The sequence below is a fragment of the Aspergillus undulatus genome, assembly GCF_047715775.1.
Source record: "Aspergillus undulatus strain CBS 261.88 unplaced genomic scaffold BDV17scaffold_58, whole genome shotgun sequence".
Lineage (NCBI taxonomy): Eukaryota > Fungi > Ascomycota > Eurotiomycetes > Eurotiales > Aspergillaceae > Aspergillus > Aspergillus undulatus.
In genome coordinates this window covers 160,395-173,673 of record NW_027396662.1, presented here as the reverse complement: position 1 = coordinate 173,673, position 13,279 = coordinate 160,395, and the positions used below count along the sequence as shown (strand labels likewise).

Below are 13,279 nucleotides of genomic sequence, written 5' to 3'. Positions count from 1 at the left end.
GTTAGCAAGAGACGTATATCATTAACTCTCATTAAGCATGTAGCATAAAATCGTCTAGCCCGCGATAGGTCTAGTAAAGAGATGTATAAACCAGAAATCATAGTGAGACAGCCACCCAAATAAATGTACAATGGTAAGGTGAGATAAGGGCATATCCTAATCACAGTCGCTGGCATAACAGATTGCATAGCTATCATATATCGTCGTTCTGATTCCTACCTGAGTCGTTCTCTTGGGACGCCAGGGTCGGTTCCGCTGTACGAGTCCCATCGCTCGTCTTGCTCTTCCGGGATCCAGGGGCCTTTTTCTTCTTCTCTGCTCGTCGTTTATCACGCTGGCCAGTTCGTTGGTCATCAACCCGATCTTGAGTGCGACTTGACCGTAGGTCTTTGACCTCTCTGATCACCTCGCGGAATCCTTCCTCGATGTTGTTCATCCGGGCCAGAACGAGCTTGCCGAGAATATCCTGACTCCTGTTAGGGCTATCTCTGCGTCGGATGCCGCCTGTTGCATACGCCATTTGGGTGGTGAGGCTCGAAGGTGCCCCCCCGACGAACTCGTTGGCAATAGCTTTGCCGTCACCCAAGTCTGAACCAAGCCCCTCCAGCATTGACGCTTCGCCGCGCCACGAACCGTGATGAGATCCGAGAAAATTTCCTATGTTCGGCACCGACATAGGATTAGCTCTATGAAAGTTCGCGCTAGGGCTTCTGCCGCCGTCCAAGCTGTGTCTTCTTCCTGAAGGAATTCGATGAGCAGAGGTCACTGAAAAAGAATGGCTTGGCACGATTCTCGGTCTAGGTCGAATTGAAGGCGATCCACTATCGCTCTCTGCGTCGTGACTGGACCGACTGGACGTAACCGGATTGTATAAGATGGTGCCCCCAGACGGATTCCGTGAGTGATGTCGAGCGAGCCGATTTGGACTGTTCTTGCGCGATTTGCGTTTTGCTGTAGATGGGCGTGAACTGTAGAACTTTGGTGTAGCTTTACCATGGATCCTACTACTCCTTTCTGAATTGTCATCAGAGTCCTTGCTGGTTGATTTCTGTTCAGCTTTGGCTGCATTGTCATCGCTTGTCAACTCGTTATCCCCTTCAATGTCCGTATGGTGCGAAAGCCGACGTGGCATCCTGGATAGAAAGCTTCGCCCATTGCGCAGTGTGACAGGAGAAGAGATGGCGTGTGGAACATGGTCTTCGGCGTTTGAGGCGCCCGACCCTGTGAAATCATGAAGACTTCGAGCTTGCTTCCGCAGGAACGGGCCCCGTGCGTTCGGCAACCGTTCGAGTCGGTCGACTTCGTCAGGATCTTGCTCATCCGGTGGACTGACTGGTCCTGAGCCCATCTCCTGCATCCAGTTGTTTACAAGATGGTTCTTCCTCTGGATCGCTCTCGCGGGACTCCGATTCGGTCGCCGAAAAACTTCGGCCAGTGCCCGGTCCTGTTGAAAAGTCGCCACGGATGGTTCTCGAATCAATCGTGAAACCCGCGTGCTTAAAGCCCTGAATCGAGGACGAGGACGATCTTCGGCTCTGAATTCTGACCGAACGGGCGAATCAATGAGATCGGTTGATTCAATCATCTGTGGACCGAGTATCATTTTCTCGTAGGCGCAGATAGTGAACAGAATGGGCATATGTGTGATCTTAATTATCGTTCTGTTAAGTCGCACATACTGCCTGAGGGGAATCATCCATCGGAGAGGGGTGATCATCCAAGCAAAGATGTTCGTAGGCGCAACATATGAGAAAAGCGCGTCAGATTTGACCATGGAGATTGCATTGACAGCAAACAGAAACTGATGCTCCTGGTTGGCGTTTTGTACAATCCGCATGAACGAGTTTGTGAGGACCGTGATTAGAATCGTAACGACGACAAAATGACAAATGAAAAGAAACATCGTCAATATAACTCTCCCGAGGAAGTTGTATTCGTCCCAAAGGGTCCAAGCAGCAGGAGTGAAGCCCATCAGCATTTGAAACAGGGCGTATGCGATGGACTCTGGGGTCTGGTCCAGGCCGCTACTGAATGACAAGGTAAAGGCGACAAAAAATCCGCTGCATGCAATGATGATTAGAACAAAAACCGCAACGAGATCGGAAGCCATGATCCTAAAAGCGATGAGAAGTTGAGAGAAGTAGCGATAATGGTCCAGTATTGAGAACAGTCGAGGAAACAAAAGGACTGCATTTGCAGCCAGGATATCGTACGCCCTCTCGGCAACTGCCTGCTTTTGAGTGTATGGCGTAAGAGCACCGTACAGCCGCATGCAATAATAGCAGAATAAAAGGACAAGGATCCCCAGATCGAAGACGTTCCAGAAGCTCATAAGGTAGAGACTAAACCCTTGTTCATTGAACCCGACAATTTCATCAAGCATAAACCCGGCGCTCCAGAACCAAAAGACAAGTTCCAAAGGAGATATCTCTATGCTCCGTTCCTTGAGAACGGCGAGGAACAGACCAAGAAGAACGGCGAAGGATAATGTAGAAAGGAACTGCCTGTATCGAGGTACTCTCAGCCGAGAAAGCTTAAAAAGTGACGCATCGCGTGGATCATAAAGCGTAACAGATCTTCGTAGACTTGACGCACCGGGCTTTCTGTCTGAAGGCCTTGGGGCATTTTTGTCAGAAGTAGCACCGTAGGAGACCGCGCCCCTATAAACGCGAGTTTGTGCAGATGAGCGATGAAGATTGTCCGCAGCCGAGTGAAAAACGATCGTGCCAGCCCAAATAGCTTCCAACTGTTTAACGACGAGAGGATGAGATAGGAACCGTTTTGCTTGTGCACGAATAGCTATTTCAAGGCATGAGATGCGAGCTGCCCCAGATGCCGAGGTCCACCCGCGATTTATCTCCTCGACCTTCTGGCCCTGCAGAGGATAGAAGTCATAGGACAAGGCATCGATCAGCTCGCGCGTAGTATACTCTCTCAGCAGCTTGATGGCGAGTAATTCACTGACCATTGATCTAGTGTGGTTTGTGCCACTGTTGCCTGGGTTCAGTTGGACTTCCCGATCAAATTGTAGGCAATTCGTCATGAGCGCATATAAAGTGGCTCTGGAAAATTGCAATGCTTTTATTTTTTGCTGAATGGGTTTCACCAAGAACTGCGAAATTTGAGGCGAGCGTAACTGGTCCCAGGTCAACGTGGTTTCGCAACGCGAGATTATCAGAGATCGGATAGCGTGTGTAATGTCATAGATTGGGAGGATGTCTAGGCGAGTTGCAAGTCAGAAACTTTGGTCCTCATGTGGCTGCGATGCAGAGTTCCATACCTAGATGTGCCGCTGAAAATATCGGAAGGAGAGGCGATGCCTCGATCGGGGTGTCCTCGTCCTCTCCATCGGCATCTTCATCTTCGATGCTCTCATACTCAGCTTCTTCGTCGTCAGGTCGCTGTTCACAAAGCCCATAGCCGGTATCTGCGCTCAGTAGCGGCCTTCGCGTCTCGTCGGCGGCGTAGGGTGACGGAAAGAGTGAGCTTTGCGCGTACTCTCGTCGCTTCTTTGGTCGGAGGAGAGAAGCAAGCATGATTTTTAGATTCTCTCTCTCTACTGTCCGGCCTCGAGACGAAGAAATAGTGTTCAGCACATGTTGACGGGGTCTTGCGGTTTTTAAAGCAGCTCTTCTGTGGGTTTATGAGCAAATGCCGCGTCGCATGACCAGAAGGAGATGAGAGTCGCTCTGAAGTAGGATTGGAAAAAAGACGACGGATTAGTGCCGGGGCTGACGATTTGCCTTTTAAATAGCGCAGGCTGCGGGCGGCGCAGTTAGAAGGGAGGGGGGGATCTTTTGAAGCTTTCCAAGATGCAGCTGCAGGGCCGTTGGCTTTGTGGCGGCAGGACGCACGGGGCATCATCTGAGCTCCCAGATTCGCCGTACATGACGCTAAACCAACCGAGCATTTATTTCAACAAGCTGCCGCCAAATGCGCCTTCGAACTTCTATCCAGCTCGATTCTGGTATTGATGAGTTGATTGTATTTTTACATCATTGTAATTGGGACAAATAATACTTCCCTACTTGTAGCTGGTTTCTGCATCTGTCGACCATGATCAGTCCGCTTTGTCGGTCCGCTTTGTTTACTCCCGAGATATATTTTTCATTCCGCACCTGACCATAGCGGCGATAACCTACGTCATTGCCAAAAACTTCAACGACAAGTGAGCAATTCAGATTGCGCAGGGGTATATTCAAGCATTTTCTGTCAATTGAAGCAGATAAAATATCATAATTAGGCTTGAACAAGACACCACCACCATCACATCCATCCATCGATATGTGAGTCTATAGTTGAGTTCCCGCCTGCTGGTTCGGGACGGATCCAGACCGAGCGAAACCAGCCAACCCACGCCAGATTAGCTCTCGTGCAGACTTGGTGCGCCTTGTCTTCACCGCCTGCCGGCTGACAACTGCAAGCGGGCGATCCTTGCCTCTGATTCGTCGGGTAACCTTGCCTGACTCCGAGTGTCGCAGATTCGGTTGATAACCTTCGATCCACACTTTTTTGCCCCTCAACTTTGGAACACTCCCACTTTTTGGGTTGCCGTTTCTCGGAGCATGGATTCAAGATAAACGTCTGGCAGGGAGAGCATGTCTATACAGGCTGGTGCTGTGTATTCCACACCATAGATAAAGGAAGAGTCTTGATGATGGGGACAACTCCGGTATCTTAGATCTACTTGGCGTCGATAGCTACAGACTAAAGGTCACGAAGCCATCTCTTTTTATAGAATTTGAGCACGAACCATAGCCCGAAAGCAGCGGAAGAGCGCTCAACAGCGGCAAATTATGTAATTTCATTGCGAAAAAGGCACAGAAAGCAGCAGAAATCGGAGAAGAATTTTCTCAATTAAGCGGTCAAGAACGGCAAAAATTCGCCAAATTCCCCAGATCGGTGAGCTTCTTGGCCAATGGGAGAGCTCCGTCTGCCCGCATACTCAAATTTTTTATTCTGCCATCCCAGCATTTCTCGCTCCTCTCGAGTCCTTCTCTCTTCTTCCTATATTCCTCCCCGTGCTGAAGCAGCAAACAAAAATACACTCTCTTTGTCCTCCACTGTTGCTCAAAGGGAGTTTTGGAGGCTGCTGATGCTACGGTAGAGTGAATACCCTGCCACACTGTCCTCGAGAGGACCACTTCCCCTCATTACCCCCACCACACGACAGCCGACAATATGCCTGAGACCGTCGGTCACGAGGAGGCCACCCTCCCCTCGAGCCCTCAGGCTGGAGGAGCTGTTGCCTACAACCAGGTCAGCAAGGAATTGCAACCACTCCCGTCAGTGGATACTGCCAATGGCGGCGTCATTCTTCCTGCCTCCTCGAGAATCGAAGGCAGCACCGGGCGACTGTGTGCTCTCGAGCTCGAGGATGGCACAGTTTACCAGGGTTATAATTTTGGTGCTGAGAAGAGCGTGGCGGGAGAATTGGTCTTCCAGACCGGTATGGTGGGATACCCAGAGTCCATCACGGATCCCTCCTACCGGGGGCAGATTCTTGTGATTACCTTCCCTCTTGTGGGCAACTACGGTGTCCCTTCGCGAGAGACTATGGACGAGCTGCTGAAGACGTTACCGAAGTATTTCGAGTCTACCGAAATTCACATTGCCGCATTGGTTGTTGCGACATATGCCGGGGAGAACTATTCTCACTTCCTTGCCGAGTCATCGCTCGGCCAGTGGCTCAAGGACCAAGGCGTCCCGGCCATTCACGGAGTTGACACCCGTGCTCTCACAAAGCGCATTCGCCAGAAGGGTAGCATGCTTGGTCGCCTGCTGCTCCACAAGGCCGACGTTGCTGAAAGCGATGCACCTTTGACCAAGGATACTTGGAAGTCATCCTACGAACAAATCGACTGGGTCGATCCCAACACCAAGAATTTGGTTAGCGAAGGTGAGTCATTTTTACCGGAACGCTTTTAAGCCTTGTGAACATATCTGACTCTGTTGCCTTCAGTATCCCTTCGTGAACCAAAGCTCTTCTCTCCTCCAGAGGACGTTGCCTTGAAGCATCCCTCCGGCCGCCCTCTTCGTGTTCTCTGCTTGGACGTCGGTTTGAAGTTTAACCAACTGCGGTGCCTGCTCGCCCGCGGCGTCGAAGTTCTCGTCGTTCCTTGGGACTACGATTTCCCCACCCTCGCCGGCAAGGACTACGATGGTCTTTTCGTCTCGAACGGTCCTGGTGACCCCGCGACCCTCACGACAACAGTCAACAACCTTAAGAAGACCATGGTGGAGGCGCGCACTCCAGTCTTCGGTATCTGTCTTGGACATCAGCTGATCGCTCGTTCAGTCGGTGCCGAAACCACGAAGATGAAATTCGGTAACCGCGGCCACAACATTCCCTGCACCAGCATGGTGACTGGCAAGTGTCACATCACTTCGCAAAACCACGGTTACGCCGTTGATTCTTCCACCCTTCCCAGCGATTGGCAGGAACTGTTCGTGAACGCGAACGATGGCAGCAACGAAGGTATCCGACACATCAGCCGGCCGTTTTTCAGTGTCCAGTTCCACCCCGAAAGCACCCCCGGACCCAGGGACACAGAATACCTGTTTGATGTGTTCATCAATGCCATCAAGGACACAATTGCTTCGCCCGAAGCCCTTCAGAAGCCCGTCAATTTCCCTGGCGGTACCCTGGCCGAAAACGTCAAGGCCGCCCCTCGTGTCTCGGTCAAAAAAGTCCTCATTCTGGGAAGTGGTGGTCTGAGCATTGGTCAGGCTGGTGAGTTCGATTACTCTGGAAGCCAGGCTATCAAGGCTTTAAAGGAAGAAGGCATCTACACTATTCTTATCAACCCCAACATTGCCACCATTCAAACCTCGAAGGGCTTGGCGGATAAGGTTTACTTCTTGCCAGTCAACGCCGATTTCGTGCGCAAGGTGATCAAGCACGAGAGGCCAGATGCTATCTACGTCACCTTCGGTGGTCAGACTGCCCTTCAGGTCGGTATTCAGCTCAAGGATGAGTTCGAGTCGCTCGGTGTCAAGGTTCTTGGTACGCCCATTGACACTATCATTACCACCGAGGACCGTGAGCTCTTTGCCCGCAGCATGGACTCGATTGGTGAGAAGTGCGCCAAGTCAGCTTCTGCGTCCAGCCTTGAGGAGGCCCTCGGAGTTGTTGAAGCAATCGGTTTCCCCGTCATCGTCCGTGCTGCTTATGCTCTGGGTGGACTTGGAAGTGGTTTCGCCGATAACATGGATGAACTTAAGGAGCTTTGCACGAAGGCTTTTGCTGCCAGTCCTCAGGTTCTAATTGAAAGGAGTATGAAGGGCTGGAAGGAAATCGAATACGAGGTTGTCCGTGACGCCAGAGACAACTGTATCACTGTCTGCAACATGGAGAACTTCGACCCTCTCGGTATCCACACCGGTGACTCTATTGTTGTTGCACCTTCGCAAACCCTTTCTGATGAGGATTACAACATGCTCCGCACGACTGCTGTCAATGTGATTCGCCACCTTGGCGTTGTTGGAGAGTGCAACATCCAGTACGCCCTGAATCCATTCTCCAAGGAGTATTGCATTATTGAAGTCAATGCCCGTCTCTCTCGGTCGTCTGCCCTTGCTTCGAAGGCTACTGGCTATCCTCTTGCGTTCATTGCTGCTAAGCTTGGATTGGGTATTCCCCTTAACGAAATCAAGAACTCCGTCACCAAGGTCACTTGCGCCTGTTTCGAACCGTCTCTTGACTACTGTGTGGTCAAGATCCCCCGCTGGGATTTGAAGAAGTTCACCCGCGTATCCACCCAGCTTGGCTCTTCTATGAAGAGTGTTGGTGAGGTCATGGCTATTGGTCGGACTTTCGAAGAAGCTATCCAGAAAGCCATTCGGTCTGTGGATTTCCACAACTTTGGGTTCAACGAAACAAACGCCCTCATGTCTATTAAGGGTGAACTGCAAACGCCCTCTGACCAACGTCTCTTTGCCATCGCCAACGCCATGGCCGCTGGCTACAGTGTTGACGACATTTGGCAGCTCACCAACATCGACAAGTGGTTCCTCAGCAGGCTCAAGGGCCTGAGCGACTTTGGCAAGCTCATGACGACTCTCAACGCTAGCACCATTACCCCTCCCCTTCTACGAAAGGCCAAGCAGCTCGGTTTCTCTGACCGTCAAATCGCCAAGTTCATGAGCTCAAACGAGCTGGCTATCAGACGCTTGCGTGTTGAGGCCGGTATTGTTCCCATCGTGAAGCAGATTGATACAGTTGCTGCCGAGTTCCCCTCAGTGACCAACTATCTGTATCTCACCTACAACGGTTCTGAGCACGATGTCAAGTTTGACGATCACGGTGTCATGGTTCTGGGATCTGGTGTTTACCGTATCGGATCTTCGGTCGAATTCGATTGGTGCTCTGTGAGAACGATCCGTACTCTCCGTGAGCAGGGACACAAGACTGTCATGGTCAACTACAACCCTGAAACCGTCAGTACCGATTACGACGAGGCTGATCGCCTGTATTTTGAGAACATCAACTTGGAAACAGTGCTTGACATCTACCAACTTGAGTCCTCTAGCGGTGTGATTATTTCCATGGGTGGTCAGACTCCCAACAACATCGCTCTCCCACTTCACCGTCTCAACGTCCGCATTCTTGGTACTTCGCCTGAGATGATTGACGGAGCCGAAAACCGCTACAAGTTCTCCCGCATGCTTGATCGAATCGGCGTCGACCAACCCTCATGGAAGGAGCTTACCAGCATTGAGGAGGCGACTGAATTCTGTAACAAGGTCGGCTACCCCGTGCTTGTGCGTCCATCCTATGTGCTGTCAGGTGCGGCCATGAACACTGTCTATTCCGAGCACGATCTTGCAAGCTATCTTAACCAAGCTGCGGATGTTTCTCGCGAACACCCTGTCGTCATCACCAAGTACATTGAGAACGCAAAGGAAATTGAGATGGATGCAGTTGCTCGCAATGGTGTCATGGTTGGTCACTTTATCTCTGAGCACGTCGAGAACGCAGGTGTCCACTCTGGTGATGCGACCCTGATCCTGCCACCTCAAGACTTGGATCCTGAGACTGTTCGTCGGATTGAAGAAGCCACCCGCAAGATCGGAAACGCTCTCAACGTCACTGGTCCGTACAACATCCAGTTCATCGCCAAGGACAACGACATCAAGGTCATCGAGTGTAACGTCAGAGCCTCTCGTTCTTTCCCATTTGTCTCCAAGGTCATGGGGGTCGACCTCATCGAGATGGCGACCAAGGCCATGATTGGGGCTCCGTTCGCCGAATATCCCCCTGTCTCAATCCCCAAGGACTACGTCGGTGTTAAGGTTCCCCAGTTCTCGTTCTCTCGACTTTCTGGAGCCGATCCTGTTCTTGGTGTCGAGATGGCATCCACTGGGGAAGTCGCTTCCTTTGGTCGTGACAAATACGAGGCCTATCTGAAGGCTCTGCTGTCCACTGGTTTCCGTCTCCCCAAGCGCAACATCCTTCTATCCATTGGTTCCTACAAGGAGAAGATGGAGATGCTGCCGTCGATTCGCAAACTTCGTGATGTTGGTTATGAACTGTTCGCCACATCCGGTACTGCAGATTTCCTGAAGGAGAACGGCGTTCCGGTGAAGTACCTGGAGATTCTCGTCGGCGAGGACGAGGATGTCAAATCTGAATACTCGCTCACTCAGCACTTGGCAAATAACCTCATTGATCTCTACATTAACTTGCCCTCCAACAACCGCTTTCGCAGACCTGCCAACTACATGAGCAAGGGTTACCGAACCCGTCGTATGGCTGTCGACTACCAGACACCGCTGGTCACCAACGTTAAGAACGCGAAGATCCTGATTGAGGCTATCGCTCGCCACTTTGCGCTGAACGTGCAGACAATTGACTACCAGACCAGCCACCGCTCGATCATCCTCCCTGGCCTGATCAACGTGGGAGCGTTCGTCCCCGGCCTCGCCAGCCCCGACTCCAAGGACTTTGAGATCGTGACCAAGGCTTCCATTGCAGCTGGTTTCAGCATGGTGCGTGTTATGCCCGTTGGTGTCGACTCCTCCGTCACGGACACTCGCACCCTGAAGGTCGTCCAGCAGAATGCCGCCAAGGGCTCATTCTGTGACTACAACTTCTCGGTTGTCGCAACCTCGACCAACTCTGCTGAGATTGGCCAGCTGACAGGCGAAGTCGGCTCTTTGTTCATCCCCTTCAACCACCTTTCTGGCAACATCAGCAAGGTCGCCGCCGTCACCAGTCACTTTGGCGCATGGCCATCGAGCAAGCCTATCATCACCGACGCCAAGTCTACTGATCTCGCATCAGTCCTGTTGCTGGCCAGCCTTCACAGCCGCAACATCCACGTTATGAGCGTTACCTCCAAGGAGGACATCAAGCTCATCGCTCTTAGCAAGGAGAAGGGTCTCAAGGTGACTTGTGACGTGTCAATCTACTGCCTCTTCCTTTCCCGGGATGACTTCCCTGAGGCTACATTCTTGCCCACCGCCGAAGACCAGAAGGCACTCTGGGAGTATCTGAGCACAATTGACATCTTCTCAATTGGCAGCATCCCGTACCAGCTTGCTGGTGAGAAGGGATCTCCGGCCGCCGGTATCGCCGAGGCTTTGCCTCTGCTGTTCACTGCTGTCTCTGAAGGCCGCCTGACTGTGGAGGACATCATTGCCCGTCTGTATGAGAACCCCAAGAGGATCTTCGAGCTGCACGAGCAATCCGATAGCTCGGTCGAGATCGAGATTGACCGTCCTTACCTCTACCAGAGCCCAGAGACCTGGTCGCCTTTCAACGGCAAGAGCGTCAAGGGCCTTGTCCAGCGTGTCATCTTCCAAGGAAAGACGTCTTGCCTTGACAGCGAAATCACCCGCGATGCCGTCAAGGGCTCAGACATGTCTGGTCACAGGATCGTGCCTACGTCTCCTTCTCTCAAGGCCATGTCTCCTCGTGTCGACAATGTCGTGGACCGCAGACAATCCATTTCCATTGCTGGCACTCCTGCTCGCCTGGGCCGCAAGCCTGTGGATCAGTTCCCTGCCCCTAGCGTCAACGAGCTTGGCCCTCCTCTCTACGCCCCTGTGCCTCGGGTCTCTTCTCCCTTGATGGAGATGCTCTCTCGCTCTCCTTTCAAGCAAAAGCACGTGCTCTCCGTCAACCAGTTCAACCGAGCTGACCTGCACCTGCTCTTCACCGTGGCACAAGAGATGCGCCTTGGAGTTCAGCGTGAGGGCGTCCTGGATGTGCTCAAGGGTCGTCTCCTCACTACTCTTTTCTACGAGCCTTCCACCAGGACTTCTGCCTCGTTCGATGCTGCCATGCAGAGACTGGGTGGTCGCACCATTGCAATTGCCACCGAGCACTCCTCGACCAAGAAGGGTGAGACTCTGCAAGACACCCTCCGCACCCTCGGTTGCTACGGAGATGCCGTTGTCTTGCGCCACCCAGACCCCGCCAGCACCGAGATTGCTGCCAAATTCTCTCAAGTCCCCGTCATCAACGGCGGAAACGGCAGTGTTGAGCACCCCACTCAGGCTTTCCTTGACCTCTTCACCATTCGTGAGGAACTTGGAACTGTTGGTGGTCTGACCATCACCTTCACCGGTGATTTGAGATATGGGCGCACCGTCCACTCTCTTATCAAGCTGCTCCAGTTCTACGACGTTCGCGTCCAGCTCGTTGCACCCAAGGATCTGTCCTTGCCCGCAGACATCCGCCAGCAGCTGCTCGCAACCGGCCAGCTTCTTTCCGAGTCTGAGCAGCTCACGCCCGAGATTGTCGCTAGCTCCGACGTCCTGTACTCCACCCGTGTGCAGAAGGAGCGCTTCGCGGACCTCGAGCAGTACGAGCGTCTCAAGAACAGCTTCATCATCGACAACGCTCTTCTCAAGCACGCCAAGAGCCACATGGTTGTGATGCACCCTCTGCCGCGAAACGCAGAAATCGCCGAGGAGGTTGATTTCGACCAGCGGGCAGCTTACTTCCGACAGGTGAGTCTTCTTTCCTCCCCTCCCCAATGTAGCTTATGCTAACTTTGCGATGCAGATGAGATACGGCCTTTACTGCCGTATGGCCTTGCTTGCATTGGTCATGGCGCCTTGAACTCGTGTTAAGGGCTTCCATCCATCTATGTTTCTTTAGATCAGCGAGCACTTGCCTCATTTTTTCCGCGGCGATGACTGTTTATCTTATGTTTTGTTCGGATGTTATGTCTAAAAGTTATGCAGTCTCATATACTCTGTAGGACTGGCAAGGCATATATTAAGCCTGTCAGGTAGATTAGATGAATTTCCTCTTATGAACTCGATGACTCCGTTATGTTTATGTTATGTGTTATGTGTATGTCGTTGGGTATGTGTTCTGTGTTGTGTTGTGTGTTATGTGTGTGGCGTATGTTGGGTGTTTTGTGTGTCATGTGTTCTCTGTTTGGTTTCGTTCTTTCATTTGGTTTGCTTTTTCTTTTTTTATTTTCTTTTATCTGCTTTTCTACTGCATCTTGAGCGCTGGGACTGGAACTGGAACTGGGACTGGGATTTGGGACTACATTTGGTGTTCTAAGGCATTTAGGACATTATACCCAAGGGCTGGATCGGTCTGTACAACAAACATATATATTATCGAAGAACCAATTCATATATAATACTCTCATGTTTTCTGAGTTTTATCTGAGAGAGCAATTTGTGGCAAGCGGATGTCGCTGCTTCTTACACACTGTGGTTCCCCGCGCCTATCTTTCACCTTCTGGACCACGGGCATCCCCATTCTCCACCTTCTTAGAAAGCAAACGGTCCGCATTCATTATGGATACGAACCAATATCTAAATTCTAAACAAGGCTTATGAAGCGGAATCGATTTTCTAGTCCTCGAGCTTCGAATCAACGTCCTTTCGATACGCATGCAACCATGGAACCACGCCGTCCCGGAGTGCATACATAAAAGGTCCACAAGGCCGGGACATTAAAGGTTTGAAGTGGACTGGTTCACGCTTGGAAGCTGACCGATAAGTCCTCAAACGTTAGGATAGGAAGGCATGACCCAAAAAGGGGTGCTCCGGGGGAAGGAGCGACCAATTCAGTGTACCGAGGGCAGGAGCGATCTTGACCGTTACTTCCTAAATAAGAGTGGACCAGATAAGGCAAGCGCGTCTGTTACCCAGGTGATGTATGTGCCGGTCGTTCCTTATAGGTCCTCGGAGGTCAGGATAGAGAGGGAAGGAGCGACCAGCCCGGTGTACTGAGGGAAGAAACGACCGGCTCAGCGTGGCCGGGGGAGGTATGATATAGGTTCTACGAGGAAGGCGCGATCTGGAG

At 51.8% G+C, this 13,279-nt stretch overlaps 2 protein-coding genes across 2 annotated transcripts; one reads left to right on the top strand and one right to left on the bottom strand.

Annotated features, from left to right (window-relative positions):
- Nucleotide 1: 1 nt before the first annotated feature.
- Nucleotides 2-3,795, bottom strand: BDV17DRAFT_272904 (uncharacterized protein). Its single transcript, XM_073758953.1, has 2 exons — nucleotides 3,285-3,795; nucleotides 2-3,223 (listed from the first exon to the last, which is right to left on the bottom strand). The coding sequence occupies exons 1-2, from the start codon at nucleotides 3,534-3,536 to the stop codon at nucleotides 194-196; spliced, it is 3,282 nt and encodes a 1,093-aa protein (XP_073611959.1). The 5' UTR covers nucleotides 3,537-3,795; the 3' UTR covers nucleotides 2-193.
- Nucleotides 3,796-4,999: 1,204 nt separating this feature from the next.
- On the top strand, nucleotides 5,000-12,183 carry BDV17DRAFT_190876 (bifunctional carbamoylphosphate synthetase/aspartate transcarbamylase). Its single transcript, XM_073755100.1, has 3 exons — nucleotides 5,000-5,899; nucleotides 5,963-11,958; nucleotides 12,014-12,183. Exons 1-3 carry the CDS (start codon nucleotides 5,182-5,184, stop codon nucleotides 12,068-12,070), a joined length of 6,771 nt encoding a protein of 2,256 aa, XP_073611958.1. The 5' UTR covers nucleotides 5,000-5,181; the 3' UTR covers nucleotides 12,071-12,183.
- Nucleotides 12,184-13,279: the final 1,096 nt, after the last annotated feature.

Coding starts and splice junctions, on each gene's coding strand:
- BDV17DRAFT_272904 (XM_073758953.1), bottom strand. CDS start 3,536: ATGCTTGCTTCTCTCCTCCGACCAAAGAAGCGACGAGAGTACGCGCAA. Junction 3,224..3,284: donor CGATATTTTCAGCGGCACAT/CTAGGTATGGAA, acceptor CTTGCAACTCGC/CTAGACATCCTCCCAATCTA.
- BDV17DRAFT_190876 (XM_073755100.1), top strand. CDS start 5,182: ATGCCTGAGACCGTCGGTCACGAGGAGGCCACCCTCCCCTCGAGCCCT. Junction 5,900..5,962: donor CAAGAATTTGGTTAGCGAAG/GTGAGTCATTTT, acceptor TGTTGCCTTCAG/TATCCCTTCGTGAACCAAAG. Junction 11,959..12,013: donor GGGCAGCTTACTTCCGACAG/GTGAGTCTTCTT, acceptor TTTGCGATGCAG/ATGAGATACGGCCTTTACTG.